Source organism: Acomys russatus, chromosome 13 (assembly GCF_903995435.1).
Source record: "Acomys russatus chromosome 13, mAcoRus1.1, whole genome shotgun sequence".
NCBI lineage: Eukaryota > Metazoa > Chordata > Mammalia > Rodentia > Muridae > Acomys > Acomys russatus.
This window is the reverse complement of record NC_067149.1, coordinates 918,620-931,904: the sequence shown is the minus strand read 5'-3', so window position 1 is coordinate 931,904 and position 13,285 is coordinate 918,620. Positions and strand designations below refer to the sequence as shown.

The 13,285-nt window shown below is 44.3% G+C and overlaps 1 protein-coding gene across 3 annotated transcripts in view; it reads left to right on the top strand.

The window, feature by feature from the left end:
• The window catches only part of Kdm3a (lysine demethylase 3A), a 45,935-nt gene that overhangs the window by 31,459 nt on the left and 1,191 nt on the right, over window positions 1-13,285 (top strand). For all 3 annotated transcript variants that reach the window (XM_051154701.1, XM_051154700.1, XM_051154699.1), the window contains 13 exons: window positions 1,446-1,598; window positions 1,740-1,835; window positions 2,183-2,310; window positions 3,393-3,588; window positions 5,914-6,086; window positions 6,358-6,594; window positions 7,566-7,737; window positions 8,732-8,825; window positions 9,394-9,524; window positions 11,541-11,660; window positions 11,739-11,878; window positions 12,635-12,811; window positions 12,886-13,020. In XM_051154701.1, the coding sequence (XP_051010658.1) occupies window positions 1,446-1,598; window positions 1,740-1,835; window positions 2,183-2,310; window positions 3,393-3,588; window positions 5,914-6,086; window positions 6,358-6,594; window positions 7,566-7,737; window positions 8,732-8,825; window positions 9,394-9,524; window positions 11,541-11,660; window positions 11,739-11,878; window positions 12,635-12,811; window positions 12,886-13,020 (1,952 nt within the window). The remainder of the gene's footprint in view (window positions 1-1,445; window positions 1,599-1,739; window positions 1,836-2,182; window positions 2,311-3,392; window positions 3,589-5,913; window positions 6,087-6,357; window positions 6,595-7,565; window positions 7,738-8,731; window positions 8,826-9,393; window positions 9,525-11,540; window positions 11,661-11,738; window positions 11,879-12,634; window positions 12,812-12,885; window positions 13,021-13,285) is intronic.

Below are 13,285 nucleotides of genomic sequence, written 5' to 3'. Positions count from 1 at the left end.
TTAGTTGCTTCCCTCCTGATTTATCAAACCCGCTTTAGATTCTGAGTAAGTGATAATGTTTTGTTTGATTTTTTTGTTTGTTTTTGCTTGTTGCTTTTTGTGTTTTGTTTTCCTGGAAAGAAAAAAAAATATATATATAGGGAGTTGTCTTTTCAAGTGTATAATTAAGGAATTCTCTTGTGAACACCTACATGTAGTAGACCTTTCTTTCTTGGTTTTGTGATTATCTTTACTCCTGTTTCTCATGTAACAACCTGGCTGCATTGGAGAAGGAAATGAAGTACCATGAGTGATAATGGAAGCCCCACCCTACAGGAAGGCGTAGCCAGCCCCTAACCCCAGTTCTCACAGACCTCCTTCTCTAGTAAATAGCGGCTAGGAGGTCTAAATATTTTCTCACAAAATAGTCAATCCAAACAAACCAGGACAAAGCTCACAAGACCTTATAAAATGTCTCAAGCTCTTGGTACTGTGCCTGGCTTGCTTCTTTCTCAGTAGTTGGAATGGGTCAATGTAAACTGAAATGTCATTTCGGATGTGTTCAGGTTAAAGAATTAATTCACCACAGACTGAGTTACGAAAAATACATGTCTCTGTAGAAAATTCAAGAATGCAGCTGAATTTGGTTCAGCAACATTGGGCCCCCTGCCATTCAGACCAATGTTCGCCCTTGTTCCTACCCCTGGAAGCTTTCTGATATTTGATGTGGCCACCTTATTAGATACTCGCTCTTTGGTGGTGGAGGTGGGAGTTGTTCCAGTTGGTGTGTGCTCCTGAAACCCCTTCCTCCAGTCAATCTGGTCTTGGCTCCTGGAATGGAAAATGTGGCTTTGTAGAGTCCTGGGTTGTTTCTTTTCTGCTGGGTATTTGGGTAGTGTGGGTTAGTCCTGTGTACCATTTTTGGCCCTGGCACCATCAAGTTTCTAACTGACAAGTGAAGGAAATGGCCTTGGTATACTGTGCCTCACAGTAACTTCATATGCTGCTCCCTTCCGGATTTTTCAGTGGGTTTTCAGTCTTTGTGAATTGAGGGCGTCTGTGAATAATGCTGATTATTGGTTTGTAATTTGATACATTTTCTCCTCTTGGAGAAAGCATAGCCATACAGCCATGAGATTCTAAAAGAATTTGTGAGGTTGGAACTGTGGAATACCTGTGGCTGAGTTCCAGCTCTATACCTGCTGCTTAAGCACAATGTAGCTTCTTCTAACAGGAAGAGCAATGTCTGAATATGTCCAAGTGCAAATAGGCCTGAGTGGGTGACGCCAGCATACTTGGACAGGCATGCTGGCGAATTCAGGAGAGCTTTATGGGGCAGGAGCATCTGTGGTGAAGTTGAACAGACCAGTTGGGAACTCTAGACACAGGGAGGTCTTATACCCCCACCTATGTTTGGTTTCAGAAACCTTCTACCTCAGGACTAAATGGCTTATTGATTTTTGCAGGGCAGGTTGCTTGGAAGCGAGCTGTCAAGGGAGTTAGAGAAATGTGTGATGTGTGTGACACAACCATTTTCAACCTTCACTGGGTGTGCCCTCGGTGTGGGTTTGGAGTGTGTGTGGATTGCTACCGGATGAAGAGGAAGAATTGCCAACAGGGTGAGTGAGAACTGATTTGAGTCTCCTCCAGCCCCTGATACACTGGATTTAAGTCTTTGGTTGGTTTGTGGTTGATGGTTTCTAGAGCACTGGGGCTTTGACGTTCATGGAAAGCAGTCACCATAAGTCCATTGTTTGCAGGTGCTGCCTACAAGACTTTCTCTTGGATAAGGTGTGTGAAGAGTCAGATACATGAACCTGAGAACCTGATGCCCACACAGATTATCCCTGGCAAAGGTATTGCCTGTGGGGCTGGGACCTCCCCCTCCTCCTCCCACAACATGTCTTGGTTAACTCACAAGGGCTCTAGTTTGGTTTTACTTTATGTATTCTGATTACCTGGTGACTCTTAGTATTGTCCTAAAAACACTCAAGAGACGTGTTAAATAATGTCCCTGTACTTTTTAAGCTCCCTGGGACAGCTTTGTAGAAGGAAATAAAGTGTGCATTTGGAAGGTGGGACAAAAAGGGATGAGATATGAAACATGACGCTGAGAAAAGCGTTGCTGTGGGAAAGTCGCCGTCTGCTCTGTTGAGAAGGTGACTGGTGCCTGTCTTCAGCACTTCTCTGTCCTCTGTTTCAGCCCTCTACGATGTTGGAGACATTGTGCATTCTGTTAGAGCAAAATGGGGTATAAAGGCCAATTGTCCCTGCTCCAACAGGCAGTTCAAGCTCTTCTCAAAGCCAGCCTTAAAGGAAGACCTGAAACAGGTATTGCTGCTAATGCTCACTTCAGCAACCCCTTTTCACTCTTCACGTTACTTTGTGTACTTTATCTGTGACTTCTTACGTTTTACAGTTTTGTTTCTTAAAAGCAAAAACAGAAAGCTTAAATTCTTAAATTTCTGTATTTTACCTATAAAATATCAGAGGAGTTCAAGGAATTCTTGAAAATGAGCCCTTCTGAGCTGGGTGTGGTGGCGCACGCCTTTAATCCCAGCAAAGGCAGGCGGATCATTGTGGTCCGCAAAGCTAGTCCAGGTAAGCCAGGGCTTCACAGAGAAACCCTGTCTCGAAAAACAAAACAAGAGAGGGGGAGGGAGGGAGAGAGAAACATGAAAATAAATGAGCCCTTCTATGCCCAATACTTGGTTCCCACACACCTCTTCCTGGTGGGTTCCTTCCCATCACACCCATTCCTAACCTCCTGTCCGCCTCGTCCAGTAGCCATTAGCCTACATTGTGTGCAGGAATCCAACTCTTGGGGGTTTTGTTTTTTAGTTTTTCAAGACAGGGTTTCTCTATATAGCTTTGGCTGTCTTGGACTGCCTTTGTAAACCAGGCTGGCCTCGAACCCACAGGAGATACTTCTGCTTCTGTCTCCCCAAGTGCTGGGATTATAGGCGTGAGCCCCAAACCCGGCCTCTTGTGAATTTTCTAAAGCTGTAGCATGGGCTTAGGCAAGTTGTGGTAAACTGGGCTGGCTTCAAACTCAGAGATCACTTGACCTGCCTCTCTAGTGCCAGGATGAAAGGCCTGGTGAACTTGAATCAATCATTTTAAAGCCACTTGGTAGATGGGGCCATAGGGCTATATGCAAGCCTGGCTGGTGAGTGAGGACAATACCAAAGTATTTGTTACCATATCTTGTGTTTTCACTAGTAATACTTGAAAGCTAAAAATGAAAATCTCTGTCTTGTTCTTGTTGTTGTGTGTATTACCAGAGGACTATTGCAGTTATGGTAGCTGGGTCAGCTAGGTATTTCCTACTGGCAGGCTGTGAGGGAAGAAGGTTTAAGAAAAGGAAAATGTCAGTCTTCAGCTTATACCTAATTCTCCTTTTACACTTGTAGACATCCTTATCTGGAGAAAAAACAACTCTCGGGACCATGCTGCAGCAGAGTTCCCCCGGGTTGGAGCCAGCAGCTGTGGGTGGGGAGGTAGCCTGCAAGCCAGCCAGCAGTGTGAGGCCTGCCTGTCCAGCTAACACATCACCATTAAACTGGCTGGCCGACCTTACCAGTGGGAATGTCAACAAGGAAAATAAGGGTAAGTGTTCCCACCTTCGTGAGTACTTGAGCCATTTCCAGAAAGACTTAGCAGCTAAAATTGCTGTGTGAGTAGGACTAGGAATGCGGCAAGATGGGGAAGTGTCCCCTGCTGCCATCCAAGTACTTGGCACCAGTAAGCCTGCTGAAGTGCAGCTCCCAAGACGGGAGCTTGGCCTCCTCATAGAGCTTAGGCGGAGCTGAAACCATGTTTAGCAGAACGGTGTGGTGCTGAGACTTCATTAGTACTGTTTACAGCGCACATGCATAGTAGATCCCTTCCTGCCCTACCAGTCCTGTTTCTACTTTCTTTAAATGACTTTTTGTTCTGTGTCCTACAGAGTTTAACTAGGATCATCTATATAATCGTTGGTTTGGAACTAGTTGTTAGAAATCTGCGGGCTCTCCGGTGGGTGCTCCACTGAGTACTGTGCCTCACTCTCTTGCAGAATCTTTTAGTTCACCAGTGAGTGCCAGTGCCCTTTGAACCCATAGCTAATTGTTGTGTGGGCTGTACCAGTACTAGTAGCAGGCATAGGCTGTGTGGTGCTTAGACTGCATTTCGTAGGCCTCTTTGGTATTTTCTGGTTCTATATTCCTTGTGCTCCCTCTTCCTTATGTGTTCCTGAGCCTGGAGTCAGGCTTACTGCAGTGTCGTTCACTTCCTGCTGTCCTGCCTGTCCTCAGTGTGTGCTCTCTCTTCTTGCGTCCTGTGTTAGAACAGCTGGACTTTGGGATCAGATAAAGTTAGACAAGAATTTAGGTCATTTTGCTTTCTTAAAAGAGAAAAATTGCAAGTTAATTCTTTCATGCAGACATCTTAGGTTTTGTTTTGAATCACTTAATCTGTTCGTGGGAGGCAGACTTAGGTGGATCTCTGTGAGTTTGAAGCCAGCCTGGTCTGCAGAGTTGAGTTCTAGGATAGTCAGGGCTACACGGAGAAACCTTGTCTGGAAAAAACAAACTAAGTCAGGTGTGGTGGTGCACGCCTGTAGTCCCAGCACCTGGGAGGCAGAGGCAGGTGGATCTCTCTGAGTTTGAGGTCAGCCAGGTCTACAGAGTAAGTCCAGGACATCTAAGGCTACAGAAACCCTGCCTTGAAAATCCAAAATAGTTGATCCTTTATCAGCCTCCTAAGTAGCAAGGACACAGGTGGACATCACTAACTACACTTGGTTTGATTTTTTTTTTTTTTTTTTCTTTGTTTCTTTTTGATTTTTCGAGACAGGGTTTCTCTGTGTAGCCTTGTGTGACCTGGACTCGCTTTGTAGACCAGGCTGGCCTGGAACTCATAGCGATGTGATCTGCCTGCCTCTGCCTCCCGAGTGCTGGGATTTAAAGGCGTGTGCCACCATGCCCGACCAAGGTGAAATTGTTTTAAGAGATTCCTTCTGACCCAACCTGCAGGGTTCGACTAAAACTCGGGAGGAAGGTCACCTGTTGAGAAATGCAAGACACAAAGAAGGAGAGCAAGTCTGATTGATGAAACTCTCAAACTTCATTAGTCAGGCAGCAGCTTTTATAATTCAGAAGGCAGGGAAGCATATTGCTATAGCAATCCACCTGCAGGCTTTTCTCAAAACACAGGGAATTCCAGGCAGGGTCATAATGTCCTGCCACACAGGGTATCTGGCTCCCTCTTTGTCTAGTCTAACTGCTAAACCATAACAAGGTCCATCTCTGTCTGTCTTTAGTCTAACTGCTGACCCACAGCAGGGTCAGCTAGTTTCTGGTGAAAGGCAAGCTCTGGGAAAGACAGAGACTTAAAGGTGCAGACTTGGACAAGATGGCTGAACATTGGCCATATGGCCTTTTGTCCCCAACATCTTCTGTACTTGGGAGTAAGATGATGGTTCTTATTTGTTTTAAGCATTCTAGAAGAGGCCTGACCAGTGTGAAAGGCCATACACAATAAAAAGTAAAACAAAACAAAACAAACCATTTTTGGTGTTACAGAGATGTCTCAGGGGTTCAGAGTGATTGCTGCTTTTCCAGAGGACCTGGGTTCCATTCCTCCCATTCATGTGGCAATTCACAACTCTTGTAATTTTAGTTTTAGTGGGTCTTACACCCTCTTCGGCCCTCCATGGACAGGCAGAACACCCATATCCATAAAATTTAAAATAAAAGAACCGCCATACCATTTTCTGGTTTCACCTGAGTATTTGATACTGAGAATTCTTAATCTAACACACTGTTAGTGGTTTTTCTTGTAGATTTTGTTGATTTTAGGAGAGGAAAGCCATACCATGAAGTCATTCTGCTCGTAGAAACTAACAAGGCATTTGCCTCGAATGTACATCTGAATGTTTTGATTTTGATTTAGAGAAACAGCCGACTATGCCAACTTTAAAGAATGAAATCAAATGCCTTCCACCACTGCCCCCTCTGAGCAAGTCCAGCACGGCCCTCCACACTTTCAATAGCACAATTTTGACACCTGTAAGCAACAATAATTCTGGTTTCCTTCGAAATCTCTTGAATTCCTCCACAGGAAAGGTATGTGCTTGTTTTATTGTTTGTTCTTTATGAAGTAGAGAGGATGACATGAACCATGTGTGCTCATGTGTGTTCATAGGGATGGGCACTTTACTTTGTTTTTCCGGTTTCCACTTTCTGAAACCCAGGTGGGTGACTTGAGGACTTTGCTTTGGTTCTCTGGTTTGGTCTCTTGTAGATAGGTGATGTGTGCTTATTGTACCACAATAGAGAGTTTTTAAAAACAGTAGAGAATGACATATTTAAGATTTGTGTTCTTTATCAAATTCAGACAGAAAGTGGACTGAAAAACACACCCAAAATCCTTGATGACATCTTTGCCTCTTTGGTGCAAAGCAAGACTTCTTCTGATTTATCCAAGAGGCCTCAAGGACTGACAATCAAGCCCAGTATTCTTGGCTTTGACACTCCTCATTACTGGTTGTGTGATAACCGCCTACTGTGTTTGCAAGATCCCAACAATAAGAGCAATTGGAATGTGTTTCGGGAGTGTTGGAAACAAGGGCAGGTAATACAGGCTCTGCTCCTCTCTGCTCTTTGGCAGACTTCTGGCAGTCCCATTTCTTTTTTTTTCACTTTCCCTCCTTGCTGGTGGCTATTTTCTATCTTCCTCCCTGTTTTTGTATTTGTTTGGGGTGGATGTAATTAGGACTGGGTGTGGCTGTGTCTTAATTGGTATAAACTGACTCAACTGCTTTCTTTCCCATACAGAATTTGAGTGCTTTGAGGCAGCTATGTCTTGGGGTTTGATGAGAGAGATAGGCCTGAGTTATCCTGTGTGATCAGCCTCAACAGAGCAAGTGAATGTGACTAAGACACTGGGATTTGAGGGATTTGACAAAATGCAGTTTTAAAAAAAAATCACATCCCACTTTCATGGATTAAAACCTGTGCTGGGGGCTGGTGAGATGACTAGTGGCTAAGAACACTTGCTGCTCTTGGCAGAGGACCTGTGTTGGTCCCCATGTTTGGCTTGCAACTGTCTGTATCTCCATTTCTAGTATATCTGACACTATCTTCTAGCCTCCAAGTGCACCTGAACACAAATGGCAAGACATGAACATAGGCACACAGGTATACACATAAATAAAAACAAATATTATTTTTAAAAAGACAGAAAAACCCCTGTGCTCTGAGGGCAGTTCTGCATGGGTCACAGCCATATGGTGTCTTCTTGAAGTCTGTGTCATCCCCTATGGTACCTGCTGTTGGAGGCAGCACTGTTGGCCCTTCAGTTGTGCTTGGTCATTCACAGTGTTCATGTCCTTACGAGTAACACTTGTTAGCATCTGTGTCATTTTTATAAATCACTAGCCTGGTGCTGTGCCTTGGAGGGCATCAGCAGATGAGTAAGGAGGGTATAGCCACTGTGGAGGCTCAGGGAAACTGTCATGTCGTGAGCTGGGAGTGAGGGCCAGCTGCTTGAAGAAGGACCAGTCTGCTAGTGGTCAGTCTTATATCTCCTCCTCCTTTCTTTAGCCAGTGATGGTGTCGGGAGTGCATCATAAATTAAACACTGAACTCTGGAAACCCGAATCCTTCAGGAAAGAGTTTGGTGAGCAGGAAGTGGATTTAGTCAATTGTAGGACCAATGAAATCATCACAGGAGCCACAGTAGGAGACTTCTGGGATGGATTTGAAGATGTTCCAAGTATGTATTACAGATTACTCAAGGGTTTGAGGCTGTGTAAAGAGGGGAGCAGGAGCCTAACAATTTAAGACTTCAAAATTAGCTGTGCCCTTTCTCTCTCTCTCTCTCTCTCTCTCTCTCTCTCTCTCTCTCTCTCTCTCTCTCTCTCTCTCTCTCTCCTCTCTCTCTCTCTCTCTCTCTCTCTCCCTCCCTCCCTCCCTCCCTCCCCCTCCCTCCCTCCCTCCCTCTCCCTCTCTCAGCAACGTTTCTGATTTGAGCTGACATACTGGGCTGCTGCTGGTATTGCTCCTATTATGAGAGGGTAGTTGTCACAACCCTTGACATGCGTAGTCCAGAAGACAGGGCATAGAGAAGGGGCCACTGATGCTTCTTCTTTTGAAGAAGAACCTGGGCAGAGCGGGAGGTGGTCTCAGCTTCTTTCTGAACAAAGCAAGTCGTTTGTTTCATACTAACCTTAGAAGATTGGGTTTGAGCCCCTGAACGATTGATGCTGAGAGGAAGGGTGTAGTTGGGGTAGCGCCGGACTTTAACAACACTGTGAAAAAGGCAAAGTCTTGGGGACAAGTTTTATATGTTTAAAGACAGGAACCAAATAGATCATAACTAACAGTCTTTATCTTTTGTCTCCAAGGTACAGCTTTATTTCTTGATGCCATAAAAATAAGAGCTGGCAAGCCAAGCAGAGTGGCATATGCCTGTAATACCAGTACTTGGGGAGGCAGAGGCAGGTGGATCTCTTTGAGTTCGAGGCCAGCCTGGTCTGCAGAGTGAGCCCAGGACAGCCAAGGCTACACAGAGAAACCTGTCTTGGGGGTGGGGGGTGGAGCTGGCAACTGGAAGCAAAGAGATTGCAAAGTTGTGTTTCTATGCCAAGTGGATTTATTTAATTATGAAAACTTTTAGAAAAAATACTTCATTTGTATTATGGTATTAGCTAACTTTTGTATGTGTGTGAATTATGAATAACAATTCTTTCATTCTGGTTAATCTCCAGACCGTTTGAAAAATGAAAAAGAGAAAGAACCAATGGTGTTGAAACTTAAGGACTGGCCACCAGGAGAGGACTTTAGAGATATGATGCCTTCAAGGTACGCTTTCAGGAGAGGACTTTAGAGATATGATGCCTTCAAGGTACGCTTTCAGGTGTGGGTTGAGCTAATTCTGCCCTTCACTTGGACAGTACAAAGTCTCTCAGGTAACTAGAAAGTTTTTAAGGAAGGAAAAGACAGCTTCATGGTTTTATTGGTTCTGATGTTTTTACATTATGTCTGTACCCTTAGGAGATGTGTATATTTCTTAATGTAATGGACAAGGTCTGGCTAATGAATGGTCTGCACATTGAATGTGGAAGTGCCCTGCCCTGGAGATGTGCAGACTGGTTTTCAGGCAGTTCTGGGATCAGACACACCAGAGTGAAGTGTCATCCCTGAGTCTAGTTGCCCTCAGCAAGTATGTCTCAGCGCTGTCGCCTGACACATTCCAGATCATTTGGACACAGCTGTGTGGCACAGGGCACAGCTTGAGATACGAAGGCTAGCCATCTGTGTCTCTGAGTCTCAGATTTGCTCTTTTATGCATAGAAGGAACAAAAGAAATCCTAGAGTTACTAGAGTAGAAAAGCAAGCTTGCTTTGCAAAAATTGTTTTCTTGTTGTAGATTTGATGATCTGATGGCCAACATTCCACTGCCAGAGTACACCAGGCGAGATGGCAAACTGAACCTGGCCTCTAGACTGCCAAACTATTTTGTCCGACCAGACCTGGGCCCCAAGATGTACAATGCTTATGGTAAGGAAATGTCTGATTGATAAAACAAAGGGGGCCTGCCTTTGTTCTTGCACAGTTCTCTGTTTCTTGTTGATATGTGTAGGTATTTTCTTTCCATAGCAGTTTTAAGGCAGATTGCAGTTTTATGTTTTGTCTTGTAAACCTAACTATAATTGCAGAAGCTTTACATTGTGTGGTCATTTCAGTTTGGGTGGATATCTAGGTCAGTTTTGTTAGCATTTTCAATATTTGTATTTAAGATTTACTACTTGCCAGGCATGGTGGCTTACACCTTTAATCCTAGCACTCGGGGAGGTAGAAGCAGGTGAACCTTTTTGAGTTTGAGGCCAGCCTGATATATAGAGTTTCCAGAACAGCCAGGGCTATTACACAGAGAAACCCTGTCTCAGGGGGGAAAAAAAAGCATAAATGCAATGTTTCCCACTGACATTACACAGTATGTGTGTGCTCTGCAGAAGCTGTGACACTATAGAAAAAAAGAAATGAGTTTCTGAGGTTCAGGATCAGTTTCTGGCTTGTTAGTAGCAGATAGGGCTGTTCCTCCTAAACACCAAGAGGTGGCAGCATCTGCAAATGTTTTTCTTGGGAAAAAAAGTTGTCCTTAATCCCAGCACTTGGGAGGCAGTGGCAGGCAGATCAGGCCAGCCTGGTCCACAGAATGAGTTTCAGGATAGCCAAGGCCACACAGAGAAAACCCTCCTTGAAAAACACGGAAAAAACTTCTGGGATCCTGATGAGTTGATGATTTTGGGGTGGGGGTTGTTGTGTGACCCTGCTTCCATCTGAATTGAGGTTTCCTCAATTTAGAGTCTGTTGTTTCAGCATAGTAACGTATGGCTGGAATTGGGTGGCTGGAGTAGGGATCAGTTTGCCTTGTTTTGTTGCAGTGTGCTAGTTACAATAGCCCACAGTCCCAGCTACTGTTTTCTCTGGGTGCTCTTCTTCCCAGCTTCACCCCTACCCCAGTCTCTTGTCCTTAACCATAATTTTTGGGGTCTATGTTTATCATTATCTTACAATTTTATTAATACATTTTTGGAGGGCTAGAGAGATGGCTCAGTGGTTAGGAGTGGTGTCGCTCTTCCAGAGGACATGGACTAGTTCCCAGCACCTCTGTCAGCAGCTCTAGAGGATCTCATAACCCCTGACCTCTTTGGGTACATGCACACAAACCCAAAACATAAAATATTTCTTATATAGTATTTTTTTGTTTATAGCCTTCTCTTAAACTTCATGTTAATCAGAATCTGACTTTTAAAATACCCTTTCATGTGGTCATACTTAACTCTTTCATTCATCTTATTTTTGGCATGTTAATTGCGTTTTAAACCCACATTTTATACTTTCTACTGGAGAAATACCTGTTAACCTCATGGAAACTTAAGTGCAGAGGCTCATATGCTCACCATCCAGTGTAAACTTGTTAGCTGTTTATTATGATTGCTTCATTGTATCTTCCCCTTTTAAAGCACATCTTAAATTCCATGATTTGAACCAAATATCCAGGGCTTTACCTTGGGCTGGTATTTCAGCAAGGTGAGAACAAAGTAAAGTGTAGCTGAGTTCTAGTGTCCTAGGTTGGCACATAAAACTACCATCCCTCAGGGTTAGCCTCCCTCAGATAGCAGCCACCAGCAAGCCAGAGACAAAATCTGTCTCCAGACAGTACTGCCCCTTTTCAGAGGCTGCCAGGCCTGTGCCTGCTATGCTTAGTCTCCTGCCTAGTACAAGAGACTGCTGGTGTCAGTAGTGGCAGGTTGGCCACTGAACAAGGGGAGCCTTCTCCTGTGGATAAACTGTACATTGGAAGGGACTCCATGCACTGGACAGTGTTCCCTCCTGCTGAGTGGAGCTGCCTGGGGTTATAGTGTGTGGAAGCACCTACCAGTGGACTCCTTGAGTGACCTTGGCTGATGTCTTTTATCCCTAAGCCTTCATTGGTTATGAAGCCAAAGCTTGAACCATAGCTGCTTCTGAAAACATCCTTTGGTACACATAGGCATCTTATTTTTGCAGGATTGATTACTCCAGAAGATCGGAAATACGGGACCACAAATCTTCACTTAGACGTATCTGACGCAGCTAATGTCATGGTTTATGTGGGAATTCCCAAAGGACAGTGTGAGCAGGAAGAAGGTAGGGCCTGAAACATGGAAGCTGGGCTCACTGTCTGAGCCAGGGTCTGCACTTCACACTCACTTCCTCTTTTTCTAGAAGTCCTTAGAACCATCCAAGATGGAGATTCTGATGAACTTACAATCAAGCGATTTATTGAAGGAAAAGAGAAACCAGGAGCCCTCTGGCATATATATGCTGCTAAAGACACAGAGAAGATAAGAGAATTCCTTAAAAAGGTGTGCTGCTTACCCTGTGCCATGTGAGGAGAACATAAGAATAGCAGTACTATAAATCACCACATGGCGCAAACCCTCTATCAGTTCAGTGGTTGCTAAGAAACAAAGATTCTAAAAAGGGAGGCCTTGTCTTCAGTTTTGTTTTTATTATAATGCACTTGGAGATTTTGCCTTCAGTTGAGTTTGATCATCATTTTTGCACTTTTTAAAATACTGCCTTGAAAACGTGAGCATTTCATTAGTTCATGTATCAGTCCTTGGCCCTAAGTTCTCATGTTCTGAGTAACAAGTTTGTTCTCACGTGGTGAGAGACCCCGCTTGTCATTTAGGGGAGCAGGAGCTGGAAGGACTCCCTTTTCTCTGTAGTTGCAGGACATTATGTGGAGGTTCTCACTACGGGCAAGATAGAGCTGCAGTCTCTTTAAACTTGCTCAGTGTTAAGGCCGCTGGTTACAACCCAGGCAGGTTTGACTGACATTCTTTAGTCATACCTGAGTCACAGGATTCCTAGCCCATTTGTTGTTGAATTTGACCTAAAATCTTGTCCCAGAAAGCATACAGAGTATAGGAAATGCTAGCAGGCAGGCCAGGTTTTGTGATTCCCTCGAACCTTTCTGGCTAATGTGCCTGAGTGCTATTTCTGTCAGTGGGAACATAACTTGAAGCGGGTCTGATGTTTACTGGCTGATTGTGTTTTGAGAAGGGAAATTGGTTTTGGCATTTGCTAAGTCACATGCTATTTTTAATGTATTGTAGGTATCAGAAGAACAGGGTCAAGAAAACCCTGCAGACCACGATCCTATTCATGATCAGAGTTGGTATTTAGACCGATCACTAAGAAAGCGCCTTTATCAAGAGTATGGAGTTCAAGGCTGGGCTATTGTACAATTTCTTGGGGATGTGGTATTTATCCCAGCAGGAGCTCCACATCAGGTCAGAACCAGTTACTAATTCCTGTTGATTGCCTTTCTGCTGTGGCCTTGTTACAGAGGTGGCTTGTTTTCCAGGTTCATAACTTATACAGCTGTATCAAAGTGGCTGAAGACTTTGTGTCTCCAGAGCATGTTAAACATTGCTTCTGGCTTACTCAGGAGTTCCGTCATCTGTCACAGACTCATACCAACCATGAAGACAAATTGCAGGTAAAAATAGCACCAGTTCCTGGCATTTACTGCCTATGGTTTCATGACCCAGTAGTGACCTTATAAAGAGGGCTAATGTATTTGGCCATGTCACAGTTGGAATAGTGAACTAGCTTTTTTTTCTAGTCCTGCCGTGCACTTGAGTGGCAAAGCTACAAACCCAGAGAAAGCCTCACACCCTGTTCTTATTGCTTAGGCATGAAAGTCTTTAGTGCAGAAATGGATAGATTTTTGGTCCCTGGCTTTCTTAGCTTGCAGCCAGGGG